At 35.3% G+C, this 14,232-nt stretch overlaps 1 protein-coding gene across 1 annotated transcript; it reads right to left on the bottom strand.

Annotated features, from left to right (window-relative positions):
• Positions 1–606: 606 nt before the first annotated feature.
• On the bottom strand, positions 607–12,390 carry LOC113847144 (kinesin-like protein KIN-12C). Its single transcript, XM_027476045.1, has 34 exons — positions 11,805–12,390; positions 11,557–11,712; positions 11,359–11,442; positions 11,138–11,257; positions 10,896–11,009; positions 10,708–10,800; positions 10,442–10,602; positions 10,280–10,354; positions 10,064–10,151; positions 9,892–9,950; positions 9,732–9,795; positions 9,545–9,610; positions 9,287–9,448; positions 9,062–9,166; positions 8,651–8,886; positions 8,496–8,565; positions 8,338–8,391; positions 8,194–8,249; positions 7,743–7,809; positions 7,593–7,652; positions 5,405–7,148; positions 5,204–5,277; positions 3,776–5,059; positions 3,577–3,684; positions 3,281–3,441; positions 2,904–2,991; positions 2,748–2,822; positions 2,347–2,586; positions 1,788–1,886; positions 1,627–1,701; positions 1,496–1,554; positions 1,100–1,211; positions 904–1,011; positions 607–816 (listed from the first exon to the last, which is right to left on the bottom strand). Exons 1-34 carry the CDS (start codon positions 12,204–12,206, stop codon positions 793–795), a joined length of 6,543 nt encoding a protein of 2,180 aa, XP_027331846.1. The 5' UTR covers positions 12,207–12,390; the 3' UTR covers positions 607–792.
• Positions 12,391–14,232: the final 1,842 nt, after the last annotated feature.

The raw sequence follows: 14,232 nt of genomic DNA, 5'->3' as shown, positions 1-14,232 counted from the left end.
TGCCTCAGAGATTAAAGCGGCCTGCGGTGGGATAGGGGATGTTGAAAATGTGTTATTTAGTTGAAAAAGGCGTTCTACTTTTTCAAAAAATTAAAACGGGTTATTCGCAAACTAGATATACTTCCCTGTACCTTTGCTTTTTTTATTGTCTCGGAATTAATGTGTTACAGCCTACGTTTTCATGCTTTCCTGGATCTGGAAGTTTGATAAGGACAAATACAATGTTGTTCCAACTTTCAACTGTCCCAATTCCATGGATTCCACCAGTCACTATTTACATGGACTCATGTTGGCATGTTTTACCTAGCGTAACACTAAAGATTACCATCAACTGGGCGTATACCCCTGATAAATTTGCACACGAGAAAAAAAAATTACGTTTACACCTACTAATGAATGAAGTGGATTACAAACCTTTTCAAGCACAGCTGTTCAAAATTCAAGATGATGACACCCTTGAACGTGACAACTGAAAACGTGAACAAAATACAGAGCAAGGGGAAGTGAAGATCCTCAAATAATAACAGAATTGGCTCCCTTGAGGAGAGGGATAACAAATACGCACTCGCGAACTCTTCTTTTTGTGTGAAATTTATGCTATCTTCTTTCTTCCCCTTTTGTGAAGGGTATATGTACAGTTTACATTAAATCATGCTGCATCCGGCACGCAAGAACCTGGTTGTTTAGCCTTGCGAATTATTATTAACAGCAAACTTGCAGTAACGAGCAGGCTCATCATTAAAACGGGAAAGACGTCTTTCGGATTGAGACAACCTCCTACTAATTCCAACGTTACCCAAATTCAGAGCCCTTATCCTGTAAAACAAAATGAAAGGCACACGAGTGAGAAGGAACAGGTTTCACCATACAATGGTAACAAGACCCCTATAAAAATTGACTTGCCTTGGTTCTTGATGACTGTGGTGCAGGTTGGGTATTTCTTGTCCCAGGTAGTGTTTTCACCATGTCATCCAATTCTGCTACCTTCTTCATGAGATTGGTCTTGTCCATCTACAAGAAAAGGCAACAAAAAAACCATGAACAGAAAATTTTGAATTCTTAAGGGGAAACTGGGTCACGATTATGAGCAATAACATACCTTCAGCATTTCATTTTGTGCTGAAAGCAACTGATCTCGCTCTTGCAATTGCTGCACTGCTATCTGAGCAACAAGTATATCTGCCTCTTTAGTTTTCAATTCCAATATGCAGCTGGGTCGCAAATTATTAAATGTAGTGAGAATAATGGAAATAGTAGTTTTCAACAATTCCAGATAATTCTAATCTTTTGGAAGCAAACTGGGAACATTAAGGATGGGAGAATTGGTAACATGATTGATAACGTAATTTAACGTAAGTTAGAATTTGGAAGTATTTCTCATTTGGTTAATAAAGAACTACTAAATCACGAGCTATTCCAAATTGAAGACAAACTAGAACGTATAATCACACATGGAAAACAGACAAGTAAGACATGGTTTAGGTGGTATACTAACCTCTCTCTTTCTTCAATAAGATCATTTATCTGCAGTCTTAAATCGAGATTCTCTTTTTCCTAACGAGAAAGAAAAGAAAAGATAAGCACACGATTGAATATAGTGTACACCATAATTTTGGCACTGAGTACCTTTGCAAAGAACTCCTCTCTTTGATGATGAGCCTCCTCCACTAATTTCACAATTTGGTTTTGGTCTATCAAATCCTAGAATATACCAGAAGCCAGAAAGCAAGGAATAAGAAATCGCAACCATGAAATCCCACAATATCGAAATGAATAATGAAACTTACTGCATAGTTGGTAATATCCAATCTGACCCCAAGAAGGTCCCGAATGACATCATGAGTCATGCTCTCAGTAGCAGCTAGTCTTGTTTGTAGCATACATACCTGACCCAATAAAAAATTTTTATCCATTATTCTGTATTGAGTGATTACTGTACTAAGGCTTCTCACCTCTGTCATGGAATATCTATATGAAATAGTTCTGTTATTCCTAAACCTAAGTTCTACACCTGGCCTACGCCTTAATTGTTGGCTAAATCTTGTCTTTGACTATGGCCCTCCACTAATTTCAAAATTCTATGACAGGTTAAAATTAAGGTGCTAATCCGTCAACCAAATAATAAACACTGTTAAAACCACCCTTTATGTATGCGAGGTTAAAACTAAGGTCCAACATAATTATGAATAACAACTAAACAACATCCAAGATGTAGATTCTTGAGGCCATCATTTTCGTTCTTTTTTACTTTGTTTTTTTCTTTTGATGTATCATCATAAAACCATTATAATCATTATATGAAAATGATATTTGATGTAGTCTCCAAGCATCTAAAAGGTTAAAGACCTCCTTTTGCAGGCTAGCTGCAAGTGCTTCTAGTTCTTCCACACGGAGTCTCGCCACTGACAGTTCTTGATCTTTCTCCTGATTCATCTGCTGAACAAGATTTGTAATGCATCTGAATGGTGAGCTTGAACCTCTTGTCCGTGTTGAGGTTTTCTCAGTTTTCTCTGATGTCGGTACCATTGATGTTGAATTTGACATTTCAGTCTTCACTTCACGGAACATGGATTCCAGACACTTGTACTAAGAAAGATAGGGAAGCAAAAGAAATGGAAAAGTAAGAATAACAGATGATACAAAGTTACTGGTTTCTCAAAGAAAAATATTGTTAGTGGAACTTGATTTTGACAAATCTGACCCAGAAAATTAGTTGATAGAACTTGAACTAATATTTAGATGTGTACCTTCTGTTGGTACTGCAATGCTTGAGCTTCAGCATGCAACACAATTTCAGAGATGTATTCTTTGCATTGTTTAATCTTCCAGAATATATACAAAAAGTCAGACTTTTGGACAAAATTGTTTTTTAATGAAATATCGTGAAAGTAAAAAAAAAAAACCTCTTTATCTTGGTCTGCGTTTTCCTTTTCAAGAAACTTTATCCGATTTAGTGCCTCATGAAGTTCCAGCGTTTTAGTGGGTATTTGCCTGCATCATGGTTTTTTTATATAATAGAGAAATTAAATCAGATTCAGAAACCTATGACAACAACAGCAGAGGACTTTTTACCAGTAAATGGTATCTTGTACCAGGATAAATCAGAGACCAATAATACATACATAGAAAATTATTATGACAAACTTTTAGTGTAAAAAATATTTTATCCTTTCAATAATGTAGCAACACTTGGTTAAATGGTAGTATGAAAAATGTTTACACCAACAGTTGATCAAGATTAAACTATAATACAAATCAAGGAAAGGATAGCAGCTCTAACCAAGATATCTGCTCATCAGTTTGAACAATCATGCTTTCTGAATCAACATTCTGGGGTAAACTGTCAACTAACAATAATCTCTCTTTCAAAGCTTGGAGTTCCATTTTTAGTGAATCACTAATTAAACGATGTCTTTCCACCTCCTCATCCATTTCATACACCTAAGAGCATTGCAGTCTAGTCAGTAAGAAGCTAATAAGTAAAAGATCAGCTCAATTATCTTACTGAGCCATTCTAAGCAACAAGCATGTATGGTTGTGGCATTGAAATACTAGTGCATCACACATGAAACTAACCTTTTTTTCTAAAACGTTTATGGTAGACTCAAGTTCCTCAACAGAATGTTCCAGAATCTTGACTTCCTCTTCCTTTTGCTCAGCAAAGAGTTTGCTAGACTCTGACTCCTACAAATGACATTTCAGTTCCACCAAAAGTGGTTCCACCGATAATAATTATTTGAAGGAACCAGAACCAGAATAATCAGCATATAGATACCTGACGCGCTTCCATGGCAATTGCTTCTTTTTCATCAGCCAAGGAATAAGCCATCTCAAGCTTACCATTCAAGACACAAACTTCTTCGTGGAGTTGGTCCCTCTCTATTATTACCTGTTTTAGTTCGTCCTCAATGCTTTCAAACAAGGAAAGGGATTGGTTTTCGAGTGTTGTTGTCAAACTAGCAATTTCTTTTTCCAAGCCTTTAATTGCCTCTTTATGTTCATCCAATTGCCCTTCAGCTTCAGTTTTATTGGCATATAGTTCTTTCAGAATCTCCCTTAACTCCACATTTTGATTAGAAAGTTTCTCAATTGATTCTTTGGCGAGCATAAGCTCGTAATTTGATTTAGTGAAGGCCTTCTCAGTGTCAGCAAGAGAAGCTTCAAGTTTTCTGTTTTGAACCAGTATATCATCAAGCTGACCAGCTTTAATCTCTAGCTCATAGCGAACTTGGCTTAGAGAAAATATTAACTTCTCAGTATGATCTTTAATGTCCCTGCTGTTAGAAGCTGATTCCTGCAACAATCTAAAGTCAAAAAGTAAACCCTCTAATAACTCCTGTTTCCTGTCTAACTCCTTTCGAAGAGCCATATTTTCGTATAATACTTCAACATCGGGCAGATCTGGTTCCTCTTGCACACTTAGGATTAACTCACGTTGACCTCTTTTACTACCAATTACAGGCTCTGCAACACTTGAGCAAATTTTTGGCAACTTATGCAATTGACTTTGTCTGGCTGATCGCAAATCACAGTTTACACTAAAGCGGGCAAATTTACTAACAAGCTGTGTTACACAGCAGTTGTACAGAACAAAAGATACAAGCCCTTCATCCACAACCTGAGAGCAAATATCTTCTACCGATAATCTCAGGTTGTTTGTAGATAATAGCATCTCCTGCCCCATTAGAAGAACATCAGAATACATTACCATGAAATTTTTCTCCATATCAGTTCGCATTTGCAAGAAATGCTCTTCTAGCATAGAAACTAAATTCTTCATCTCTACCAAACTGAAATGGATATGGTCCTTCAGTAATTGATTCTCTTCTTCTTTCTGACATACTGAAGATTTGAGTTTTTGAATCTCCTCTGCAAAGCTTGCTCTCTCGATCATCAAGTTTTCACCAGCCTGCTTCCACATAGCAGTCAACTGTTTTGAATCTTCAAATGCTTTCGTCAAAGCATGTAGAGTAAGATCAGCTTCCTTAACTATTGCATGAGCTTCCATAAATTGGGTTAAGATGCCATCATCAGGCTTAATCTCCCTATAACCACATACCTGAATAAAGTTACAGAATTAAAGCACATAAGAGAAACTTGTTCTTGTACAGGAAAAACTTTGATAATCATCAAATGAGCAGTATTTTTAATACTTGGTGCATTCATTTCATATTATTTGGCCACTAAATGGAAAGTTACATACCTCTGTGTCATTCTCAAAGCCTGCTTCGTCATTCTGCATCTTCAACTGGAAAGATGGAACCTTCTTTTTCAGTTCTGTCATTCATTGTTATATGATTTAGACATTTGAAGTACTTTTTTGATGACTAAATACAGAAAGATGTGGATTTTCATAAAATAAGTATTTATTAATGTAAAAATGAACGTAGTAGCGAAATGATACCTTTTGGATAAGAACACGATTCATCATCCAAATCTTTGAGAAGTGCAGACAAATGAAAATACAGTCTTTGGAAATTCTCATATGTTACATTTAAATCTTTACTCAGACAGGACACTCCTGCTTCATTATGTATTGGCCTTTCCACGAGCTTTCTTGTATTTGATGATATCAAATCATCATCAGATCCAGTAACAGTTTTCATTAATTTTCCAGTAAACTTTAAGTTGCAGTGCAACTTGCTTCCAGAAGCAGAGCTGTCTTCAGTCGATAAATCAGAGACTGAAGAACTATCAGCACTTGATTCATCAGTATCTATGCGATCTTCATCCATCAGTTGAAATCTAGATAGATCTTCCATGGTAATAAATTTCTCCATGATATTCAATCTTTTATTCATTTCAACAAGTTGCTCTTTTATCAGATGCAGTGCCTGATGCTGGTTTGCAAACACCTGACATTTGTTTGCATTTGATGTTAAGGAATCTACTGTATAACCCTCAGAACTTATATGATGCATCTTTAAATCCCTTACTTCTTTCCTCATATCCTGAGTTTCTTTTACCATGTCCTGAATCAAGTCCCTGTAAAGAGAAGAAAGATCTGAAACACCAGTTTGGAAAGATCCTGTCTGTGTTTCTGCATCTACAAAAAAGGTTTTTACAGCATTCTCCATCTCCACTACCTCTAGTTTTGTTAATTCAACTTGAGCCATAAGATCATTCAGTATCAAATTATTTCCAAAATCCTGATTCTCAGAAATAGCACAAATTCCCAGTCCAGCTTGCTCATCTAGTTCAGGAATGGAAATATCTTCAACATCACCATTTGTGTGAACTACATTATTATAACAATCAGAAATCCATTTTGCTACAAGGAATGCAGCATCAGCTTGTTTAGCTGCTTTACAAATTTGATTATTTTTACAATTTATATCATTTTCCAGCATCCTTATTATATTGGTCTTCTCATTTAACAATGATTGTAACTGAATTGCCTCTTCAGTGTCTTCAGCGTCATCTAGCTGTTGAAATGCACCCAAGGTCACAGTTGCTTCCTTTAAGGAGCTTATTTTCAGCTCCATGTCCAAAACCATCTTTCGTGCATCCTCCAAGCTACTTTGTAGCTGCTGAATTGTTTCCTCCTTCGCAATATACTTTTTGACAGCCATGTCAACATGTTCACTAATTTGGCCGTTGACAAGGGGAAATGAACAAGAAATGTTTTTTACCTGACCACAGGCATCTTTGAGAGATCTGGAGCCTTCTAGAAGGAAGGTTGTCAATTCCAAGATTGCCTTTTCCCAGGCCAAACACCGTGACCTAATTTCCTCTTCTTTTTCCTCAATCATATTTTTTAGTTCTGTATTTTCTTGAGCAATGGAGCATAACCTCTCTTCAAATTGTGACTGAAGAATGGCAACCTCTTCTTGCAAGTGAAGAATTGTACTGGTTGTCTCCATCTCAACCTCTTGACAGACTGTTTCAATCTGCTGCTTTTGAGATAACTGTAATGTCCATTTCTTTTGATATTGGTCACTAAGTAACCTCGCCTCTTCAAGATCCTTGCTCAATCTTTCCAATCTGGCCTCTAACTCTTTGTTGTTGTCATATTCATTACCTTTGGCAAGGATCACTGAGGCTCCCAAAGCATTTCCTTCAATTATATTTGCTAAAGCATCATCAGCTTCCCATGTTGAGGATGGCATTTCATCTCCAGACTCACATCTCATGGATATTGTCTCAAACTGTAAAACTTAACTGATTATAACGAACTTGATTATAAAACAATGAAGCACGCATTTATGTACTTTGTTTCTCCAAAAAGATGAGCATATGTGCATGCATTAACTCCATTAAAGAATTTTCTAATACAGATATGGGTTATTTTGGTTAATGAATAATGGTTTACTTAAGATTTTAGGATATTTGCTCAACAGAAGATAAATTGCTTAGGAGTTTAATATATCTATTTATATTTGCACACACTTCCAAGAAACTTTGTTTTCTTTGCTTCTCAACTTTCACTTCAAGAGGTGATATTGCTTAAGCTATCGATCATATTATTATTATTGAAAATCCAGATGTAGATGCAATAATAGTACAAACTACCACAGTATGTAGATAAATGAATTTCTGTTAAAAATAATATCATAAACAAAATGGACAAAATAGATTATATCTTTCCTCACCAATGAACTTTTATCTGTCTTGAGAAGTATATCAGGATGCACCAGTGAAGAACTCATAACCTGTAGGGATGGAAAGAGATTAAAAATAACAGAAGAGAAGTTCAGCAATGTATTCACAGGTGTTCTCAGGAATTCATAAGGAATCCTCACAGCATTAGACTTAACTTGATTGTAGTTCAAATACTTTCCAAGTTCTGTTTGTAATTTACCTACTTCTCTGCAACATAAACAATGAAGAAAGAAAGGGAGAATTTCTTAATGGTCTACTGCAAAATACTTTTTACGACTGCAATACAATAATAGAATCACCATATGAAACAAAATCATGTTTTATAAATCCAAACAATCATGTGTTGTGATCTCCACAATAAATGTATCACTCCACAACATATTGAACAACAAAAAAAACCTTTAATTAAATACAGTATCAATAAATTGCATCAAAGTTATAGCTTAGCATACAATGGAATCCTTGCTAGGAAACTTATTCTACAATATTAAATGATGAATGAAATTTTAAGAAACTTGCTGAATAGAAGCCCTGAAATATCAGATTTCCCATGAACAATGATGATGATGATTATTTAAGCCAACTGGCTACCTGAGTAATTTAGAATTCATATTCTGGCAATCTTCAAACTCTTGTGCAGTATCAACCTCCTGAAATATCAACGAGAACACTAAGTGAAAACAGAAAACCTCAGACAGCACAGCTATTATATGCATGATAACAAAAGAAGTTGACCTGGTTTTCATTTCCCGTGGAGAATGAATTTTTTTCTTGGAGATGGACAAGAAGCTGCACATGAAAACAAAATAGCAAATATCCATTATCTGGTCCCACATGAAAATTGAGTTTTGTCTTTCAGTCAAGGGTAGGACAAATTATGGGATCTAGCCAACCTGATCTCGCAATTCAGACAGTTCAGTCAACAATCTTTCTTGCTCTCCATGCTCATAAAAGTTTTGGAATCTGGTAGTAAGCACTATGCAAAATGAGTCCCTGGCATCCAGGAAGAGATTAGAACTAAAAAATATTAACTGTCTATTCAACTTACTGTTGCAGTTGCTGCAAAAGTCTATCATTCTCCAAAGCAAGTCTGGATGAGTCTGAATTTTTATCAATATTTTCTTTAAGTAGCTCAATCTCTTTCTTTAAAGCCCTGTTCTCTTCCATGAGATACTTTTCAGTTGACAATTGTCCATCAACCAATAATTCAAGTTGTTTAATTTTCTCCTCATAATGCCTAAGCACAATCGAAGCACGTTGAATGTCATCTTCCCTTTGTTGAGCCTGTTGAGAATGTGATATTACTTTAAGCTCATGATATTAAAAATATTTTTGCTTTTTCCCACAATCACTGAAAAAAATTTGGGTAAAGACATCTGGTATAATAGAATTATTGTCAAGTTGAAAAAGTGGAATTCCGAGAGTTAAATTTTATGTCAAAAGTTACAACCATATTTACCAAGCAATTTGTGTGGTCAATTTCAGCCCTTAAATTCTGGATTGTAGTTTCAGCCATTTTTTCTCTCCTCAGGGCACTAACCAAAGCAGCTTTAATGCATTTGATCTGTCAGATGTAACAGCTTTGAGACTCTATTAACAATTATTACTATTATTGAATAAAATCCTTTAACAATCTCGTAGAACACATAATACAAGACCTCACCATAACTGTAATTAAATTTACCTCCTTGCTTGGAATAGGTAGCTTGTCACCTGCTGTTACTCTTTCTCCCAAAGAGTCATATGCTTCTGAAACTTCACTCAACCTACAGCTTTCAGAATTTGGCTCTAAATTTGATACAGGGGGAGGAAAATTTTTATTTTTCATCAGAAAGGACAGTTGATCCTGTTCAAATTCAGTACATGCCTCAGTTAAGTCAATCCTATGAAGTAGTATAGTTCTATTGAAAACCTCCCACAATTTCAAAACCCAATCAAATACCTTCAACTGTTGAATCTGCCACTGCAGTGCACTTATATCACCAGAAGCATCTTCGTTCACTTTTGCCTTTGGGTGTAAGGGAAAGAAAATCAATCAATTCATATCTTATCAATCTAATTCATCCACACACACACACGCACACCCCACCCCAAAAAAAAAAAAAGCATGCATTTTAATAGGTGAGTACATTGTTTTGAATGAGCTTGGCTCGCTGGGCAAATTTCAAAGTGCTTAATGTTTCATTAGCACAGCTGCAAGGGAAGAAAAATCACCATTAATGATATAAGAACAAAGAAATGGCAAGGACTATTTTATTATCGTATTTCAAGCAAAAAGTTTACACATACCAAATGGATGGGCTGACATTCGCAATGATCATTGTCTTTGAGTTTCCACCTAGAGAATCCTGCATATGAAATTTTGGAGTACAATCGTCTTACTGCAGAGAACAATTTACTAGATTGCATGTAACATTGCCGAGAAAAAACCAACCAATTTTTAAAGCTTCATATATCTAACCTGAAGAAGAAATGTTAGCCTTGAATCTCTGTACGGAACATGCCTAGGCTTCCCATGCGCTAAGTCCACCAAAGTCATTATGACCAAGCTAACAAAACAATAAAGTTCAGCCATTTGAACTCAACCACTTGTTCTATAAGTTCTTATTAACATTCAACCCGAATATCTCCACAGGAAATAAATTGCTAAACAGGTCCTTGATAAAATGATAGTTACCCAAGTGTTGACAAGGATTTATTTATATTTGCTGCCTCTTTCAAACGTTCACTATCTGCTCCAGAGCTTTTCTGCCTAGATAAATGTGCAAGTCAACCTAGGTTTAGAAAAAGAAATAGCAATGATATATATTGAAGGTTTTGCTTATAAAATTTTAGTTACCTTTCAGAACCAGCCAGGTCTACTAAATTTAACCTTGCAAACCTAAAGTGAGTCAGAGAATCTTTCTCCCATCGGCTTTCAATTATACAAGTGAAAACACTGTGAGACCGACTGCTTTCACAGTTCATATGAGTGGCTGCCACCTTTCTATTTGCAGTGCCCTGTGTAATCGCGTAGGAGACTAAGATGATCCCAGCAAGATTAAGCACAGCATAAATTATTAAGGTAAATTTTAATTGCAGACATAATTAACTACACAACCCAACCTGTAACAAAAGCTGGAGAACATCATTAACTGTGACCACCATATGTTCAGTAAGGTTTTCAACATATACCCCCTTCTTCATATCTTCTCTGAGCTACAGACAGAATATTGAGTCTTAGACTCCATTATACGTAGCATTAGCATTAACAACAATTTAAATCAGAGTAGATACTGGAAATTGTAGATTACTTGAAGGTTCGTTGATGAAGGTTCTAGAAGATCAGTTATTTGCTCATTGTATATCTCCAAAAAGGAACACTTGCAACTGTATTTCAGCTTGTAATCCTTCCTGCTCTCTTCTTCCTACAAAATAGATTATCCTTAAGAAATTCAACAATTGATAGAAGAACAACACATGGGTAACAAGAAACCACGTCAAACAGATAAAAGAAGTCTATTCACTAGAAACATGAGCATTTTAAACACCTTACCGCTTTAATCCTCAAAAATAAATAATCAAAAACCCTGGGTGTTATCCCGGTATCATCTGTAAGGTATCCTTCCGTTTCCTTAATCTCACCCATCATGGTATATGTCTTGCCACTACCTGTCTGCAGAAAATCAGCCACACATAACACAACAACTTCAGCAATGAACACATAAATTCTTGTTGCAAAGAACAAGACACTAAATCCCTGCAAGCCACTCACACCTGACCATAAGCAAACATACAACTGTTGTAACCAGACAAACAATTCTCCACCATAGGCACTCCTGCAACTCCGAACAGGTTTTCCTATACCAATTGACCACGAAAATAACCATTAGAACTACTCACTTTAAAGTTGAAAAGTATAAACAGAAAGTTAACAAACATGAAACATCGTATCGTAACAAAGCGAAGGCACACCTGAGATAAGGTCTCACATCCTATGTAATCGAAGGTGAACCTGGTTTCAGGATGGCCGAGCCAGACCAAAGTTTGCGCACTTTCCTGCCTCAGGCACCTGCCATGTCCTTGCGAAAGCTTCTCCATAGTACTCAACGGTCGAATCCTAATAAGCACCTGAACGCAACAACACAAGCACGATTCACATAAACGAACTATGATAACACGAGAAGAAGAAGAAGAACGAATCGAGAAAAGCGAAAATGTACCTGAACATTATGATCGGTCCAGAAGGAGGGATCGTCTTTGAGGTCGAAATGCGGAACTTGGAGAGAGAGTTCGGTGTCTTTGAGCAACACGCACGAACTCACTCCTCTTCCTCTGCTTCCTCCGCCGAGGGAAACCCTGGGAGTGTTTCTGGCGGGCGTGCTCTGGGCCGAGTTGGGCTCGGAATGGGCCTTTCCGGTCCGAGAGGAAGCTCTTGGAGTAGCATTCCCGAACCGAGGCGGTCGAATAGGTTCGGATTCCTGGCACTGAGAGGGGTCAGGTATGGAATTGAAAGGTGTTCGTGGAGGTGGATAGTTAATTAGGTTCTGCGAGGATTCGAATTCGTTCTCATTTGCTTCGTTTTGAGGATTCCTTCGAGCTGAGTTTCGAGTTTCTTTCAACATTTTCCTCTGATTCTGATTCTGACACTCAACTCAACCTTCCAGTTTTCGATAACTTCAGCTCACTCTCCATCTGTTAGATCCATTCCAAGGTCATTTGATTTCAAACACACCCTCGCTCTGAATAGACCAGCGAGGAGACCCCGCCTCATTTCAAATTCAACTTTTCTAAATTGTAGCGGTGCCCTTCAACCATTTCTTAATGTTAACGTCACCCCTTTTCTTATTTTAAATTTCAAACCGTTTTTGGAGCTGCTTTCTGATTTGTTCCAGCCATTCACACTCACACTCCCCCAAACCTCTCACTTACTCCTTCCCAACGTTTAATAGACAAGAAGAGTATGGACCAGCGAGGTTAGGTAAATTTAATGCCAATTGCAAATCATTATTCACATTCATTAAGGAATAAAACTTTTTTATTAAACTCTGTTACTAATTCAAAAAATCGTTATTCACTTTTAATTGGATCTTTTAAAACACTAATTAAAAAAATAATAATCTATCTTTAACTTCTTCGCCAAAAACAAGAGTAGTTTAAATGATGATATTGAAGTATTGTATTATTCTTTTTACTAGTAACTAGTAATTCTTTTTAGAACTACTCTAATTGCATTTTTTTTTAAACACTGTTCCAGAAAATAAGTTGCTAATTATTTATTGTTTAATTGTTAATATTTAATAAATATTTAAGTATTTATGGTAAAACTGATAATAAATACGTAACGGTTTGCTTTGATATAGTACACTTACGAGATTTATAACAATCTTTTTATCTGTTATTTAAGGTCCAATTAAGAAAAATGTTAGTGAATCGACTTCTTTTCAAATTTAAAAAATTTTAAAGGAAATTTTCTTGGGAAAAAATAAAGAGATTATTTTTCTAAAATAATAATTTACCTAAAGTGCAATAAATCAATCTTATAATTATAAGAAAGATTTCTAGATGTAACTAAGTTGCTATTTATTCAAAAGTTATTACTGTATCAATATTCTCTCTCGCTTATTACTAGAACACTTGAATATTAGGGCAAAAATAAACACTTGCAAAGACTGCCTCCAATCAATGCGGATAGCCTCCGTTCATTAAGGTTTATGACTACTGCTTTTTAAACAAACATTATTTTCCTTATTAATAACAACGACACAGTTTTGAAAATTAATTAATGCTTTGAATTTACAGATGTTTTAAAATAATGACAAATGATTTGGATTTTTTTAAAACGGCAAATAAGAAACAAAATTTATAGAGTAACTTTTTGATTCACTATGATCAATATCAACAAACGGTATACTATGTATTGGTATGATATAAGATAGTTTAATACTTGATACAATAACATATCAATATACAATAACGTGATTATGTAAAAGGATTAGTATATTACTTTACAAGCAAATCGAACTCAACTAAAGAATCAGCTCTTTCTTATTCGTTCCATTTTCAATGACATCTCAAATGTTTCACTTTATCAGCAGTAGTTGTTAGAGTCAAGTTTTTAGGTTAATAATATTAATAATGCAAGGGAAAAATATATATTGGAAATGCAAAAAAAGGAGATTTTTTTTTTTTTGTAAAAAAATAAAGTGTTAAAACATATAATTTAATATTGATGCGTAATGGGCGGGATTTACATTTGAACTTTGTTGTTACATGTGATTATTATTTTCACCATGCGAAGTGGCCAACGATACTCAAAAGCAATGATAATTAATTATGAGCGTCAATTTTAACTTATACATGACGAGGGAGCCTTTGGTGCTTTTGCAGAGGGAGGTTTGGATCACTTTGCCAGTAACACTGCAATCTTAAAAGGAAAAAAGAAGAATGTAAATAATGAAGAACAAAAGACAATTTGGAATATTTATTTATGTGACAATGTTAAATAAATAAAATCAGATGTTAGATTTAATAAATTAACATATTTAATGACCTTTGTAATTTATTTTTTTCCAATTTAGTCATTAAATCATTAGTATGTTGATTATGAATATTTTTAGATAATTTAATTTTTGTAATATGTATTCTAAT

This window comes from Abrus precatorius, unplaced genomic scaffold (genome assembly GCF_003935025.1).
Source record: "Abrus precatorius isolate BTA unplaced genomic scaffold, Abrus_2018 Scaffold8, whole genome shotgun sequence".
In the NCBI taxonomy this organism is placed as follows: Eukaryota; Viridiplantae; Streptophyta; class Magnoliopsida; order Fabales; family Fabaceae; genus Abrus; species Abrus precatorius.
This window is presented reverse-complemented; position numbering and strand designations above follow the sequence as displayed.

Bases quoted from the DNA above. Each gene is read 5' to 3' on its own strand.
- LOC113847144 (XM_027476045.1), bottom strand. From the start codon at position 12,206: ATGTTGAAAGAAACTCGAAACTCAGCTCGAAGGAATCCTCAAAACGAA. The intron at 11,010-11,137 runs GTAAGGTGTTTA...TCTATTTTGTAG, and splicing joins TATTTTTGAGGATTAAAGCG to GAAGAAGAGAGCAGGAAGGA. The intron at 2,823-2,903 runs GTTTTTTTTTTT...ATATTCTGGAAG, and splicing joins ACGCAGACCAAGATAAAGAG to ATTAAACAATGCAAAGAATA.